This window comes from Pelophylax lessonae (genome assembly GCF_965119305.1).
Source record: "Pelophylax lessonae genome assembly, chromosome: 2".
Taxonomy (NCBI): Eukaryota; Metazoa; Chordata; class Amphibia; order Anura; family Ranidae; genus Pelophylax; species Pelophylax lessonae.
The window spans coordinates 163,518,756-163,536,556 of record NC_138769.1 but is presented as its reverse complement, the minus strand read 5'-3'; the positions used below and the strand labels follow the sequence as shown (position 1 = coordinate 163,536,556).

The 17,801-nt window shown below is 42.9% G+C and overlaps 1 protein-coding gene across 2 annotated transcripts in view; it reads right to left on the bottom strand.

The window, feature by feature from the left end:
* The window catches only part of METTL27 (methyltransferase like 27), a 115,278-nt gene that overhangs the window by 35,217 nt on the left and 62,260 nt on the right, over positions 1 to 17,801 (bottom strand). For both annotated transcript variants that reach the window (XM_082245086.1, XM_082245085.1), the window contains one exon: positions 14,369 to 14,504. In XM_082245086.1, the coding sequence (XP_082101212.1) occupies positions 14,369 to 14,504 (136 nt within the window). The remainder of the gene's footprint in view (positions 1 to 14,368; positions 14,505 to 17,801) is intronic.

Genomic DNA, 17,801 nt, shown 5'->3' with positions numbered 1-17,801 from the left:
AAAAAATGCCCGCTAAATGCCTGCAAGAGAAAAAGCCAGCCGCAGAGAAGCCGTATTCCTGAAAATATAAGAAAAATGCTGTTTTTTAGGGGTTCTCGACATGCTACACAGCTGAAACTTGACAGGTACACTTTTTAGACCCCCCAGACACTGAATACAAAAATTGACATGCCTGCCTAAAAAAATGCCCGATAAATGCCTGCAAGAAAAAAAGCCAGCCGCAGAGAAGCCATATTCCTGAAAATATAAGAAAAATGCTGTTTTTTAGGGGTTCTGGACATGCTACAGAGCTGAAACTTGACAGGTACACTTTTTAGACCCCCCAGACACTAAATACAAAAAATGACATGCCTGCCTAAAAAAATGCCCGCTAAATGCCTGCAAGAGAAAAAGCCAGCAGCAGAGAAGCCGTATTCCTGAAAATATAAGAAAAATGCTGTTTTTTAGGGGTTCTCGACATGCTACAGAGCTGAAACTTGACAGGTACACTTTTTAGACCCCCCAGACACTGAATACAAAAAATTACATGCCTGCCTAAAAAAATGCCCGATAAATGCCTGCAAGAAAAAAAGCCAGCCGCAGAGAAGCCATATTCCTGAAAATATAAGAAAAATGCTGTTTTTTAGGGGTTCTGGACATGCTACAGAGCTGAAACTTGACAGGTACACTTTTTAGACCCCCCAGACACTAAAAACAAAAAATGACATGCCTGCCTAAAAAAATGCCCGATAAATGCCTGCAAGAGAAAAAGCCAGCCGCAGAGAAGCCGTATTACTGAAAATATAATAAAAATGCTGTTTTTTAGGGGTTCTGGACATGCTACAGAGCTGAAACTTGACAGGTACACTTTTTAGACCCCCCAGACACTGAATACAAAAAATGACATGCCTGCCTAAAAAAATGCCCGCTAAATGCCTGCAAGAGAAAAAGCCAGCCGCAGAGAAGCCGTATTCCTGAAAATATAAGAAAAATGCTGTTTTTTAGGGGTTCTGGACATGCTACAGAGCTGAAACTTGACAGGTACACTTTTTAGACCCCCCAGACACTAAATACAAAAAATGACATGCCTGCCTAAAAAAATGCCCGCTAAATGCCTGCAAGAGAAAAAGCCAGCCGCAGAGAAGCCGTATTCCAGAAAATATAAGAAAAATGCTGTTTTTTAGGGGTTCTGGACATGCTACAGAGCTGAAACTTGACAGGTACACTTTTTAGACCCCCCAGACACTAAATACAAAAAATGACATGCCTGCCTAAAAAAATGCCCGATAAATGCCTGCAAGAGAAAAAGCCAGCCGCAGAGAAGCCGTATTCCTGAAAATATAAGAAAAATGCTGTTTTTAGGGGTTCTGGACATGCTACAGAGCTGAAACTTGACAGGTACACTTTTTAGACCCCCCAGACACAAAATACAAAAAATGACATGCCTGCCTAAAAAAATGCCCGCTAAATGCCTGCAAGAGAAAAAGCCAGCCGCAGAGAAGCCGTATTCCTGAAAATATAAGAAAAATGCTGTTTTTTAGGGGTTCTCGACATGCTACAGAGCTGAAACTTGACAGGTACACTTTTTAGACCCCCCCAGACACTAAATACAAAAAATGACATGCCTGCCTAAAAAAATGCCCGCTAAATGCCTGCAAGAGAAAAAGCCAGCCGCAGAGAAGCCGTATTCCTGAAAATATAAGAAAAATGCTGTTTTTAGGGGTTCTGGACATGCTACAGAGCTGAAACTTGACAGGTACACTTTTTAGACCCCCCAGACACAAAATACAAAAAATGACATGCCTGCCTAAAAAAATGCCCGCTAAATGCCTGCAAGAGAAAAAGCCAGCCGCAGAGAAGCCGTATTCCTGAAAATATAAGAAAAATGCTGTTTTTTAGGGGTTCTCGACATGCTACAGAGCTGAAACTTGACAGGTACACTTTTTAGACCCCCCCAGACACTGAATACAAAAAATGACATGCCTGCCTAAAAAAATGCCCGCTAAATGCCTGCAAGAGAAAAAGCCAGCCGCAAAGAAGCCGTATTCCTGAAAATATAAGAAAAATGCTGTTTTTTAGGGGTTCTGGACATGCTACAGAGCTGAAACTTGACAGGTACACTTTTTAGACCCCCCAGACACTAAATACAAAAAAATGACATGCCTGCCTAAAAAAATGCCCGCTAAATGCCTGCAAGAGAAAAAGCCAGCCGCAGAGAAGCCGTATTCCTGAAAATATAAGAAAAATGCTGTTTTTTAGGGGTTCTGGACATGCTACAGAGCTGAAACTTGACAGGTACACTTTTTAGACCCCCCAGACACTAAATACAAAAAATGACATGCCTGCCTAAAAAAATGCCCGATAAATGCCTGCAAGAGAAAAAGCCAGCCGCAGAGAAGCCATATTACTGAAAATATAATAAAAATGCTGTTTTTTAGGGGTTCTGGACATGCTACAGAGCTGAAACTTGACAGGTACACTTTTTAGACCCCCCAGACACTGAATACAAAAAATGACATGCCTGCCTAAAAAAATGCCCGCTAAATGCCTGCAAGAAAAAAAAGCCAGCCGCAGAGAAGCCATATTCCTGAAAATATAAGAAAAATGCTGTTTTTTAGGGGTTCTGGACATGCTACAGAGCTGAAACTTGACAGGTACACTTTTTAGACCCCCCAGACACTAAATACAAAAAATGACATGCCTGCCTAAAAAAATGCCCGCTAAATGCCTGCAAGAGAAAAAGCCAGCCGCAGAGAAGCCGTATTCCTGAAAATATAAGAAAAATGCTGTTTTTTAGGGGTTCTGGACATGCAACAGAGCTGAAACTTGACAGGTACACTTTTTAGACCCCCCAGACACTAAATACAGAAAATGACATGCCTGCCTAAAAAAATGCCCGATAAATGCCTGCAAGAGAAAAAGCCAGCCGCAGAGAAGCCATATTACTGAAAATATAATAAAAATGCTGTTTTTTAGGGGTTCTGGACATGCTACAGAGCTGAAACTTGACAGGTACACTTTTTAGACCCCCCAGACACTGAATACAAAAAATGACATGCCTGCCTAAAAAATGCCCGCTAAATGCCTGCAAGAAAAAAAGCCAGCCGCAGAGAAGCCATATTCCTGAAAATATAAGAAAAATGCTGTTTTTTAGGGGTTCTGGACATGCTACAGAGCTGAAACTTGACAGGTACACTTTTTAGACCCCCCAGACACTAAATACAAAAAATGACATGCCTGCCTAAAAAAATGCCCGCTAAATGCCTGCAAGAGAAAAAGCCAGCCGCAGAGAAGCCGTATTCCTGAAAATATAAGAAAAATGCTGTTTTTTAGGGGTTCTCGACATGCTACACAGCTGAAACTTGACAGGTACACTTTTTAGACCCCCCAGACACTGAATACAAAAATTGACATGCCTGCCTAAAAAAATGCCCGATAAATGCCTGCAAGAAAAAAAGCCAGCCGCAGAGAAGCCATATTCCTGAAAATATAAGAAAAATGCTGTTTTTTAGGGGTTCTGGACATGCTACAGAGCTGAAACTTGACAGGTACACTTTTTAGACCCCCCAGACACTAAATACAAAAAATTACATGCCTGCCTAAAAAAATGCCCGATAAATGCCTGCAAGAAAAAAAGCCAGCCGCAGAGAAGCCATATTCCTGAAAATATAAGAAAAATGCTGTTTTTTAGGGGTTCTGGACATGCTACAGAGCTGAAACTTGACAGGTACACTTTTTAGACCCCCCAGACACTGAATACAAAAAAATGACATGCCTGCCTAAAAAAATGCCCGCTAAATGCCTGCAAGAGAAAAAGCCAGCCGCAGAGAAGCCGTATTCCTGAAAATATAAGAAAAATGCTGTTTTTTAGGGGTTCTGGACATGCTACAGAGCTGAAACTTGACAGGTACACTTTTTAGACCCCCCAGACACTAAATACAAAAAATGACATGCCTGCCTAAAAAAATGCCCGCTAAATGCCTGCAAGAGAAAAAGCCAGCCGCAGAGAAGCTGTATTCCAGAAAATATAAGAAAAATGCTGTTTTTTAGGGGTTCTGGACATGCTACAGAGCTGAAACTTGACAGGTACACTTTTTAGACCCCCCAGACACTAAATACAAAAAATGACATGCCTGCCTAAAAAAATGCCCGATAAATGCCTGCAAGAAAAAAAGCCAGCCGCAGAGAAGCCATATTCCTGAAAATATAAGAAAAATGCTGTTTTTTAGGGGTTCTGGACATGCTACAGAGCTGAAACTTGACAGGTACACTTTTTAGACCCCCCAGACACTGAATACAAAAAATGACATGCCTGCCTAAAAAAATGCCCGCTAAATGCCTGCAAGAATAAAAGCCAGCCGCAGAGAAGCCATATTCCTGAAAATATAAGAAAAATGCTGTTTTTTAGGGGTTCTGGACATGCTACAGAGCTGAAACTTGACAGGTACACTTTTTAGACCCCCCAGACACTAAATACAAAAAATGACATGCCTGCCTAAAAATTGCCCGCTAAATGCCTGCAAGAGAAAAAGCCAGCCGCAGAGAAGCCGTATTCCTGAAAATATAAGAAAAATGCTGTTTTTTAGGGGTTCTGGACATGCTACAGAGCTGAAACTTGACAGGTACACTTTTTAGACCCCCCAGACACTAAATACAAAAAATGACATGCCTGCCTAAAAAAATGCCCGCTAAATGCCTGCAAGAGAAAAAGCCAGCCGCAGAGAAGCCGTATTCCTGAAAATATAAGAAAAATGCTGTTTTTTAGGGGTTCTGGACATGCTACAGAGCTGAAACTTGACAGGTACACTTTTTAGACCCCCCCAGACACTAAATACAAAAAATGACATGCCTGCCTAAAAAAATGCCCGATAAATGCCTGCAAGAGAAAAAGCCAGCCGCAGAGAAGCCCTATTACTGAAAATATAATAAAAATGCTGTTTTTTAGGGGTTCTGGACATGCTACAGAGCTGAAACTTGACAGGTACACTTTTTAGACCCCCCAGACACTGAATACAAAAATGACATGCCTGCCTAAAAAAATGCCCGCTAAATGCCTGCAAGAAAAAAGCCAGCCGCAGAGAAGCCATATTCCTGAAAATATAAGAAAAATGCTGTTTTTTAGGGGTTCTGTGCATGCTACAGAGCTGAAACTTGACAGGTACACTTTTTAGACCCCCCAGACACTAAATACAAAAAATGACATGCCTGCCTAAAAAAATGCCCGCTAAATGCCTGCAAGAGAAAAAGCCAGCCGCAGAGAAGCCGTATTCCTGAAAATATAAGAAAAATGCTGTTTTTTAGGGGTTCTGGACATGCTACAGAGCTGAAACTTGACAGGTACACTTTTTAGACCCCCCAGATGCTAAATCCAAAGATTTTTTTAATTTTTCCAATAATTGGCTCTCTATCAAAAAATTATAATTTTTAAGAACTTTTTTTTGCGTGATCCCTCTCCGGCATGCCACAGTCCAGGTGTTAGTCCCCTTGAAACAACTTTTCCATCACTATTGTGGCCAGAAAGAGTCCCTGTGTGTTTTAAAATTCGCCTGCCTATTGAAGTCTATGGCGGTTCGCCCGGTTCGCCGGTTCGCGAACATTTGATGATGTTCGCGTTCGCCGTTCGCGAACGGCGAATTTTAGGTTCGCGACATCACTAGTTGTGGGACAATAGCAAATGAATATTCGCTATTGCCACACTGATTCTCCTCCTGGTCAATCAGGAAGCAGGTTCTGAGACCCGTTTCCCAACTGGCCGAAAGGAAAAGCCATGCTATTGGCCAAGGAGCAGAGGAGGAGGAGGGAGTAGACTGAGGGGGAAGCTGCTGCCTGCCCAGGGTAAGTGAGCAGGCGACCGGGGGGGGGGGGGGGACAGTGTGGTGCGGGCTGGAGCTGGTGGTGGACTGGCGATGATGGTGGGGGGGGGACACAGTGTGGGCTGGAGCTGGTGGGGGACAGTGCGGGCTGGTGTGGTCGGGGGGTATGGTGTGGTCCATCTGCCGCCCCCCCCCGGCTCATGGGGCACCAGCCGCCACTGGTCCCATAAATGGCTAGGCTCCCAAAAAGTCTCACACATGTGGTATTCCTCTACTTAGGAGAAGCAACATAATGTGTTTTGGGGTGTAATTCCACATATACCCATGGCATGTGTGAGAAATATATAATTTAATGACAAAATAAAATCAAATTGTAATTTTCCCAAAAACTTGTGGCAAAATATAAAATATTCAATGGACTCAACATGCCTCTCAGCAAATAGCTTGGGGTGTCTACTTTCCAAAAAGGGGTCATTTGGGGGGTGTTTGAACTGTCCTGGCATTTTATGCCCAATATTAGAAGTTTATGCCACACATCACCCACTCTTCTTTTTTTTTTTTGTAAATTTGACAATTTTTATTGGGTTTTATGTTTTACAAATACAGACCAATTAACCCATAAAAAAAATAATATATACATCAGGATAAACAACAAGAAAAGAGATAAAAAAAAAAAAAAAAATAAACCCAACACACCCCCCCCACCCCCCCCCCCCCAAAAGTGTAAAAAAAAAAACACTTGAAGACCAAGCCTTTTCTGTCACTTTTTTTTTTTGCTGTCACTTTTTATTTACATGAAAAATATATATATATATATATATTTATTTTTACTAGAAAATTACTTTGAACCCCCAAACCCCTGCTTAGATTTTTTTTTAGCTGAGGCCCTACAGTGTGTTGCAATTTTTTTGTCACACAGTATTTGCGCAGAGATATTCCAAACGCAATTTTTTGGAAAAAAAAAACCACCTTTTGAAAAATGTAATGCACAAATACACTATACAGTATATTGCTCAATTGTTTAGTAAAATATAAAGGATGATCTTATGCCGAGTACATAGATACCAAACACGACAAGCTTTAAAAATGCACAGGCCCGTGCAGCGGCGACAACCTACGTACATTTTTAAAAGCCTTTAAAGGCCTTTACAGGTTACCACTTTAAATTAACAGAGGAGGTCTACTGCAAGAATTACTGCTCTCTATCTGGCATTTGTGGCGATACCTCACATACATGGTGCAATTGCTGTTTACATATGACACGAGACTGATGCTTGCGTTCGTCTTTGCGCGCAAACACGGGGGGGCAGGGGTGCTTTAATTTTTTTTTTTTATTAATTACTTTGATTTTTGATTTTATTCCCACACGTTCCCTTTCATTTTTTTTTTTTTTTTAAATCATTTTTATTGTTATCACGGGGAATGTAAATATTCCCTAATATAGCAATAAGTAGTGACAGGTACTCTTTTTTAGAAAAAAAGGGGGTCTATTAGACTCTAGATCCCTCCTCTGCCCTTAAAGACAGTGATAAAAGTTATAAGATGCTTTCCAAATTTCCCAAGTGCTGTTTATATTTGGCAAAACCAAAGACATAAAAAGCTCGTAGCTTCAGGTATCTTAGGCCATAGAGATGATTAGAGCCATTCTGATCTCCAATCAGCTCTATGGTCAGTTGATGGAACCACCGGCTGCAGTCTCGGGTTACCCGGTGGGACAGAAGAGCCCGAGAAAAACAAGGAAGGCGGTGGGAGGGGAAGTCCCCTCCAACTGCTTGTAAAAGCAGTCTAGCCGCTGGGATTGCTTTTACATGAAAGCTGACTGCTGGCTGTAAAAAAACGATACCAAGATGATGCCTAAACCTGCAGGCATCATCCTGATATGACCACTCAAAGTCCAGCGACCTACCAGTATGTTGCTGGTCCTTGCTGGGCATATCAGTACCTTGCTGGTCCTTGTAGGTTCTTTTTTTTTTGTGGGCTTAGTGAAAAAAGAGAACAGATTCCTCCATTCACATCGATCGATGTGGATGAAGAAATCTCTGCCAGAAAGTGTGTGGTATGCCCACTATTAGACCTCCCAGCATCCACCCACTTCTAATGATGGGCATACATGCAATGTTATTTTGTTTCGTTCAGCCCATGGGCTGAACGAAAAAAAAAAAGAACATTACAGATTCCTCCATTCACATCGATCAACGTGGATGAAGAAATCTCTGCCAAGAAAAGTGTTAAAAAATATATGGCGAAGCATAGTGGAGATCCGCCCTCTGTGCCCACCCCATCCCCTATGCTTCACCATATATGCTCTTTATTTTTTTACTGCGGTGGTGAAACCGCATACTACAGCGCTGCAGTCATTGATTTACGTATATGCTGAGAGCAAAAGCTGTTGCTGTCAGGATAAACAAATGAGTACTGCAGCTGATGGCTGTACCTGCAAAGCAAACAATGGTTAACAATAAAACACAGTAACAATAAAACATTACATTATAATAACATACAGTAAAACAAAAAACAGTAACAATAAAACATTACAGTATAGCAATATATTATAGAGTACAGTAAAACAGTAAGAACAGAAAATGAACTCAATAAAAGGACAACTATTTTTGGCTTTTTTATTTTTAATTTTTTTTTGTAACTTTTTTTGTAACTGTAAAAAAACTTTAAACGTTCCAGGCTAGGGTCTCTCAAAATATGATAGCCATTTAACATCTTTCGAGACCTTATGTGAAAGTGTGCCCATGACTGTGCCATGCTGTACCCAATACTAATACTCCACTAGTGTGTGGTAGCGATGGAAGCAGTACCCGATGCAGAGAACTGGTTAGCCAGGACAGGAGAGACAAAAAAAGTGAGTGTCACGCCTATATCCGCATTTTTCTACTGACACAACATCTTCTTTGGGGTGCTCTTTGGGTAGAGGTACCAGGGAGGACATCCAGAAAATGCCCCCCATGTAGTCAGCTCACTGGATTCATCTGGATTGTGAATTTGGGCCACAGCACCTTCTGGATACAGATATCTATCCCCTGACCCCCTTGGCTTTTTCTCAATTTTTTTACAATGTGCCTTTAACCCACCTGTCTATGTGAGTGTATTACTTTTTTACACCATATTAAAATGTGTTGCTGCACTTAGAAGGCGCTACGCTTTTTCCCTCTTGACAGGTAGACAATGTCCCTGCCTTGCCGAACCCTGGTCTGGACTGCTCCTCTGCCTTCTGTGAAGTTCTGCGCCCTCTGCGCATGCGCCAACTCCCGAAAACACACAAAGAAGCGATCAGGGAAATAAGCTAAGCGGCGAGCTCGAGTAGAACAATCATTGATGCCAGGCAAAAAGGGAGACACGGGGGGTACATAACTTCCTATGTAATAACAGCAGCAATCCCCTGGGTATACACAGGGGGACACAGGATTGTATGGGCAGTCTGTATGAGGAGAGGAAACCCGAGTGGCCATACACAGATTTAAACCCACAGCTGCAGAGAGAGAGCCGACTGGGTGACTCCCAATTAAAGGGCCATACACACTATAATATTTTCTGAAGACTTTTTCCTTCAGATTTACCTTTTCTATGTAGTGCAAGGGCCTGCCGGATTGCATACAAATTGAAAGTGTTTAGGTTTGACCTCATATTATATGGTTTTGGTAAATCTAAAGGAAAAAGTCTTCAGAAAATCTTATAGTGTGTATGGCCCATAACTCCTGTGTTGCCAGGCACCTTTACCATGTTTGCAGTGGGCTCTAATTCAAGCACCCACTGATTAACCACTTTAGCCCTGCTCACTGTGCCTCTACTGCGGCACAGTGGCTCGTTATTGTCCAGCGACGTAGACCTACGTCGCTGGACTCCTCCCCTTGTGGGCGGTGCTCGCGTGCCGCCGGAGGCTCGCTCCCGCTGTATTCATTCACAGCAGGAGTCGGGCCAGGGGAGGAGCAGCGGCGATCGACGGTGCCCTTCCCCGATCGTCGGGATTTTAGTTTGGAGATCCGCCCACTTGTGTAAACAAAGCGGGCGAAACTCCCAAGTGACAGACAGTGACAGATTGCAGGGTTCAGCATAGCTGAACATGCGATCTGTCCCTGTGTCACTCAGTCACCTCCCCCCACACACGTTAGTAAGCACCAGGCATACATTAACCCCTCCCTCTCCAATAAAATTAACCCCTTCCCTGCCAGTGTCATTTTTACAGTAACAGTGCATATTTATAGCACTGATTACTGTAGTAATGTCACTGGTACCCCCAAAAGTGTCAAAAATGTCAGTCAAGGGTCCGATCTGTCCGCCGCAATGTCGCAGTCCCGCAAAAAAAAAAAAAAAAAATCGCAGATCGCCGCCATTACTCGTTAAAAAAATAAAACACCAAAAATGACAGAAATATTTCCCTTAGTTAGTAAACGCAATAGCTTTTGCGCAAACCAATCAAAATACGCTTATTGTGATTTTTTTTACCAAACATAGGTAGCAGAAAACAAATTGGCCAAAAATTTAAAAAAATGTTGATTTTTACATTTTTTTTGGGGGGAATTTCATATAAAAAAATTTGAAAAATATTATTTTTTCAAAATTTATGCTCTTTTTTTGTTTATAGCGCAAAAAGTAAAAATCGCACAGGTGATCAAATACCACCAAAACAAAGCTCTGTTTGTGGGAAAAAAAGGACGTAAATTTTGTTTGAGTATGGCGTCGCACGACCGTGCAATTGTCAGTTAAAGTCGCACAGTGCCGAATCGCAAAAAGTGGCCTGGACGTAAGACAGCAAAATCCTCCGGTGGTAAAGTGGTTAATATACAGGAAGAGGAAAGAGGTGGGGTTTTGTCAGTTGGGGGCGGGATGCAGTTGGGAGGGTGGGGGTCTGTCAGTGGGGGGGCAGGGTCAGTAGTTTGGAGGGAATAGGGGTCTGTAAGTTGATGTCAATAGTTGGGGATGGGGGGTGTCAGTCTGGACTGGGGGATGCTGGCGGGGATAAGCGCACCAAAAGAAAGAGCAGTAGATTATCACTGCAGCTTCCCTGCTCTGCATGTGAGAAACATTTCTGCCCTGCTGTGATCCCCTGTACACATATACTGTTTCACTGCACTACTTTCCCCATCTTCTGTCCTACAGACACCATGCACTGCCCTAAAGACACCGGCCACTGCCCCACTGTCACCATCCTCTGCCTTACTGACACCATCCACTGCACTTGCACTACTGTCCTCTGCTCTACTGACCCCTGTAATCTGCCCTGCAAACTGCTGACTCCTGTAATCCACCCTACCTGCTACTAACCTCTGTACACAGTCTCACATACCACTGACCTCTGTATACTGCAATACATACAACTGACCTCTGTTTCTGGAACTAACTTCTAAGGTGTGCTAAGTTTATATTTTTACAGTGACATCTGTTTTATTATATTTTTCTAAATTTTCTTCATGCTCTCCCTACTTTTTATCAGGTCCTTGCAAGTTAATTTCTTTAAGGGCCTATTTCACTGATCACACACTAAACTGAAGTGGTTTATTGTGCGGGCAGCTGTCCGTTTGGGCTGCAGTGAGCCTGTGGTAGGGGGAAGTGTGAAGTGGTGTGATGCACTTTCAAGTGTATCAAAGTTTCCTTTTATTTTTGTGTGACTTCACAAAGTGACACTTCATTTGTGTTACTGCACAGCAGCATTGTGTTTGCTGTGCGGTGACATGCAGGGACATCTAATGAGATGCGATATTATGCAAACACGTTGCATCATATCACACATCTCTTGAATACAAAGAAACAGTGTTCTGGTGTGAACATGACACATAGAAATCTGATGTATTCTGTGGGCCATTGCAGTTATCTGCATTTATCCATGAGGAAAAGAAGCAGGTAACTGCACACAGTGTGAAAAAAAAGGCACTGAATCCTGGTGATCTCTGAACTCTTCCATGTTGTTCAGGTAAACCTCCACCTCTCAAAGGTTGCCTACCCCTGTTTTAGAGTACATGTCCTCCCAAAGCCTTGTTTTAGTAGAGTAGGGTAGGACTAGAACCCGTTAATTTTTTATTGCTGTCTGTTGCTGATTTCCCCACACTTCATGTTTGGTAAAACTATTCTCACTGTGACAGTAACTAAGTGCCGGTTCACATTTGTGCGATGTGGGAACGCTGCGAATATACAGCGTGTTCCCGCATCGCATCCGCACCCCTGGCAGTTCACACTGCCATATGCGATACGCTGGGGGTGTCAATTAAAAGTTAACGACACCCCCAGATAAGATCGCATATCGCAGTGCGATCTGAAAGTTTGCACAGAATCGGTTCGCACTAGTGTGAACCACCATGCGATCAGATTCTGCTGCAGACCAAAAAAAGGGTCCTGTGCGTCTTTTAGTGCGATTGCGGTGTGAATTAAGCCATACAAATTGTATGGCTGAATTTGCACCGCACAGAGATCGCATGTAATTTTAGGAGCAGTGCGCTCAGAATTACATGCGATCTCTGTGATCGCACTAATGGGAACCGGCACTAAGGCTGGGTTTACATGAATGCCAATGCTGGGATAGCTGGAAACAAGAATGCATCCCAGCCCATTGCAGGAACAATGACTGCATCAAACAGGTGCATCTCACAAAATTAGAATATCATCAAAAAATTTATTTATTTTAGTAATTCAATTCAAAAAGTGAAACTCCTATATTTTATATAGATGCGTTACATATTTAAGCATTTCTTTTTTTTTTTTAATTTTGATGATTATGGCATACAGCTAGTGAAAACGCAAAATTCAGTATCTCAGAAAATTACAATATTACATAGGACCAATAAAAAAAAATGGATTTTTAACCGGTTGCCGACCGCCGCACGACTATATACTGCGGCGGTCAGCCCCGGCCAGGCAGAGTGACGTATCGGTACGTCACTCGCCTGTCACTGACTTGCGAGCCTATAGCGAGCGGGCGCGCGCCCGCCGAGGCGCGCGCCCGCCGCGGCTCGTTCACAGGCAAGTCAGTGCGTGTGACCGGCGGACTCGATGTCCGCCAGTCACACTGCGATCGCTCCTGTGAAGGGAGAAAGACAGAGCAGCTTGTGTAAACAAGCTGCCTGTCAGTTCTCCCTGTGTAAAAGTAAAGATCTGACCGTTCTACTATGTAGAACGGTTGATCTTTGCTTTTACACCAATAGCAATGTCCCTACACAGTAGAAAGCACGCCCCTAGGACACACTTAACCCCTCCCTTCCCAATAAAGTTAACCCCTTCCCTGCCAGTGTCATTTTTGCAGTAACAGTGCATATGTATAGCACTGATTACTGCAGTAATGTCACTGGTAACCCCAAAAGTGTCAAAAATGTCAGTCAAGGGTCCGATCTGTCCGCCGCAATGTCGCAGTACCGAAAAAAAAATCGCAGATCGCCGCCATTACGCGTTAAAAAAAAAAACACCAAAAATGACAAAAATCTTTCTCTTTGTTAGTAAACGCGATAACTTTTGCGCAAACCAATCAAAATACGCTTTTTGCGATTTTTTTTACCAAACATAGGTAGCATAAAACAAATTGGCCGAAAAATGTTAAAAAATTTTGATTTTTACTTTTTTTTTTGGGGAATTTCATATAAAAAAATGTGAAAAATATTGTTATTTTTGCAAAATTTACGCTCTTTTTTTGTTTATAGCGCGTGATCAAAAAATCGCACAGGTGATCAAATACCACCAAAAGAAAGCTCTGTTTGTGGGAAAAAAAGGACGTCAAATTCGTTTAGGTACAGCGTCGCACGACCGCGCAATTGTCCGTTAAAGTCACGCAGTAAAAAATCGCAAAAAAACCCCTGGTCCTTTAGCAGCCAAATCCTCCGGGGCTTAAGTGGTTAAAAACAGAAATGTTGGCTAACTGAAAAGTATGTCCATGTACAGTATAGTATGCACTCAATACTTGGTTGGGGCTCCTTTTGCATAAATTACTGCATCAATGCGCCGTGGCATCACAGACTGTAGGAATTTGTATATGTCATTTTAATTTTACTCAGAATCCTAGTTTAAAAGTCATAACATACTGTGATATAGGACTGCAAAGAAAAACATGAACAACTTCATTTATGCATTAGTTCTTACCCTAATGTGTTTCCTGCATTAGGGTAAAAAATGTCCCACAACTTTTTTTACCCCCTGTCCCTAAACATTTACCTTTCTCCCCACGCTGCAGCGCTGTCCCTGGCTACAGCAGCGCTGCTCTCTCTTCCTGGATTCGCATGTTACACTACGAGCAGCAGCAGCCCCAGGCTCCTGCTGCTATCAGTAAAGTTCTGTAGGAAGGAAGCGGGGGGTGTGGCCAAGTTGCACCATGTGTGTGTAGTGCCCACTCAGGTGCCCACATAGAATGTGGTTGGTTATGGGGGTACTCAGAAGAAGAAGTGGACAGCACCAGTGGGGGACCACAAAAAAAGAGGTAAGGGACTGCTCTGTGCAATATTGTTACACAGAGCAAGTAAGTATAACATATTTTAATTTTAATAAAAATAATTGACTTTAACTTTTTTTACCAAGTTGCATGACTCTGGACATGTAAAAATTTATAACAGTGTATATAATCATTCCTCATCATGCAATATTAATTTTACCGGAATCAAATGGCAGGGAATCCTGTCCCAGCATGCACAGTTTTAATTCTTGGTACAGCTGTTTATTCTCGGCAACTTCCAGCATTCCTGTACTGCCATCCAAACCATGAAATAAGGTAAAGCCGAAACGCTGCAGCTGAAAACCATTAAAGCAAAAAAATAATATTTTAGAAGGCTGTCATGAGTTAAACATATGCATTATACGGAATACAGGGCCTATTCATTTTTCTTTCCCAAGACTGGTTTATCTCTCAAAGTGGTCCTGTTTGACATTTCAATGCAAACCAAGAAAAAATTGTACAGTTCTCAAAATTGTCCATAGCATTAGATAGCAGTCAGAAGATCAAATTGCTGAACTTGTATTTTGGTATCAGTCAAGTGTGCAAATTTATACCATTCATGGCGACGGCCTTATCTAGACAGCACAGTAGCAATCACCATGGAAAATCCATCCCAGGTGATTCATTTTTTCCCCATGATTGCTTAACTAGTAACTATCTGGAGAGGTCAAAGACTGCTATTAGATATATGTGAATTTTCCATTCTGAGTGTAACAATGATATCATGTTTAGGAGCAGCCTATAGCTTAACGCAGCCATTTTTGTAAGTTTTGAAAAGAGCAGGGAATATCTAAATTAAAACGCAGCATACTTGATTTAAAGGTAATGGGCCATATACATGGGTCTAATATCGGGCAGCATCAGCCAATTCAAAAGAACTGGCCGACATTCAGCCCTTGTGTATGGCAGCCAGTCCGACAGAAGCCTGGCTTCTGTCATAGGTGTATGACCAATTGGCACCCAATCAGCTCTCTCAGCCAATGGCGGTGTCAGAACACAATAGCTCATTGGGGAAGATTGCTGTACTAACATCGGATTGTAAGTACAGTGGCTCCTCCTGAGCACTTCAGTTTTTTTTTGTTCAGCCCGCTGGGTTGAACAAAATAAAACTGCTAGTTGTACCATGCTTAAAGTGATTGTAAAGTCTCGTTTAAAAAAAAAAAAAAAAAAAAACATGTTATATTTACCTCCTCTGTGCAGTTGGTTTGGCACAGCGCAGCCAGGATCCTTCTCTTCTCGGGTCCCCCGTTCCTGCTCCTGGCCCCTCCCTCCTGTTGAGTGCCCACCACAGCAAGCGTCTTGCAATGGGGGACCCGAGCCGAGCTGCAGCTCTGTGCGCCCATTCAGACACCGGTTCACACTACCACAACCAGAAAGTCGCCCCATGAAGGAGCGACTTTTTAGTCCCCGTTCACACTAAGGCAACCTGTGAGGCGACCTGGTCGCCTCACAGGTCGCCTTCCATAGTGAAGCTGCGGACCCGTTCTAATAGGAGCGACACAAGTCGCTCCGACTTAGAAAAAGAGTCCGGAGCTTCTTTGGGGTGACCCGGAGGCGACCGCCATAGACTTCAATGTTATGAAGTCCGTGGCGGCCGCACCGAGGTCGCGGCGCGCTGCTCGCACCGCTACCTCAGAGGTCGCCCCCCCGAGTCGGATCGCGGCAATGTGAACGGGGCCTTAGCATGACTTTGAAGAGACTTGTTTAGAGACTTGTAAGCGACTTGGAAGAGACTTGTGCACTACTTTGAAGAGACTTAAATGACATACGACTTTGTCTGTGGGGAATGCCTGGCTAATCTTTTTCTTCTTCCTGGAAAGTCTGATAACAAGTCGCTTCAAATAAGATAAGGATCCGACTTAGAGGCGACTCCCATTGAAGTCTATGTGCACAAGTCGGATAGAGGTCGCCTTGAAGTAGTACAGGAACATTTTCTAAAGTCGGAGCGACTTCAGTAGTGCATATTAAGACGGCTCTCATTAATTTACATTGAATTTGTGATGACAAGAGACTTGGGGCGACTTGAGGCGACAAGTCGTGTCCCAAGTCGGGGTAGTGTGAACCGGGTCTTAGACAGGGCTAATTTTTTTTTTTTTTTTTAGCAGACTAGCTGGTAAGTGTGCTGGGAAATTTTTGTTGTTTTTGATGTGCTACGCCCCTTCCTGCAGGCCTGCAGAAGACTACAGGGGTGGTAAGGAAAACAAGATAATTCACCCTGCACAATTAGAAAGAGCAGGAATGCATACTTCCCAACTTTTTGAGATGTGAATGAGGGACATCTATTGGCAAAAGTATTTTGTCATAGGACACACCTCCTGCCATGTCCCCTTAAAGGAGAATTATACAAAAAATGACTAGTCAAACCCACAAGTGCATTTTTGGTACCACTACTATTCCTTTATACTGGCCTTTAAAATGTACAAAAGCAGCAATGTAGAAGTTGGAGGTTTAGCATTTGGAAAGACGTTTTGAAAAATAAAAAGTTACATTTTATATACAACTTTAGGCTCCGTTCACATGTAAGCGTATGGATCACGGGCAGAACCGCCGCGGTTCCGCCCGCGATCCGGAGATTATTGCAAATCGCGGGACACCTGTGCGTTGCCCGTTGATTTGCAATAGACCCCCAAAAGCTGAGCGATGTTGCCGCGATTTCCGATCGCGGGACGCATTACGACCAAAAAAGTACAAGAGCTTCTTTGGATCGTATTGCGTCCCGCGATTTTTTTTGCGCGATGTTACCGCGATTCGGCAGGCGGAAATCGCGGCAACATCGCTCAGCGTTTGGGGGTCTATTGCAAATCAACGGGCAACGCACAGGCGTCCCGCGATTTGCAATAATCTCCGGATCACGGGCGGAACTGCGGCGGTTCTGCCCGTGATCCATACGCTTACATGTGAACGGAGCCTTACAGATCATACCAAAATGAGGGACAAATGAGGAGGAAAGAGGGACAGAGGGACTTTGTTCCAAATAAAGGAAAGTCCCTCGAAATCAGTGACAGTTGAGAGTTCTGGAATGACTTGTCTTTATTACAGAAAGCTCCTGCACAGATGGAAAATGTCACACTGGATCACTGCAAAGATCTGGAAGAATTACACAAAGCACACCAAAATTCATGTACGGATATACATGCCTCTTGTATGTAGGCAAAATTTATTCATATTGGAGTTCAACATGCAGATATTAGTAGATAACATTCTATAGAAATACTGTATGTATAACCAGTCTAGAGAGATTCTCACAAGCAGTCATGGGTGGCTTGTTCTGATTATAGGATTCCCTAAATGGGAGGGATACATCATTACATGGGTCAGCAGTCCCTGTTGTTGAGGGCACAAGTAAGCAAAAAGTGAGTTAGCAAGTTAGACATTTACACAGGAATTCTCTATTGGTGTTGATTACTTTTGTAAAATGTAACCGCATTTATTATGTAGCCAGTGAGAAATCAGCTGTCTGACCGCATCGGTGCCGCGCACCCATTGTCAAAATATTCCGGGCCAGGTCCGCACATATGCTCTGCATTCTCACCCTGTTGGGTACAAGCTTATACTCTGGACTAACTCTTCTTAGGATAGAGAGTGCAGAGCAC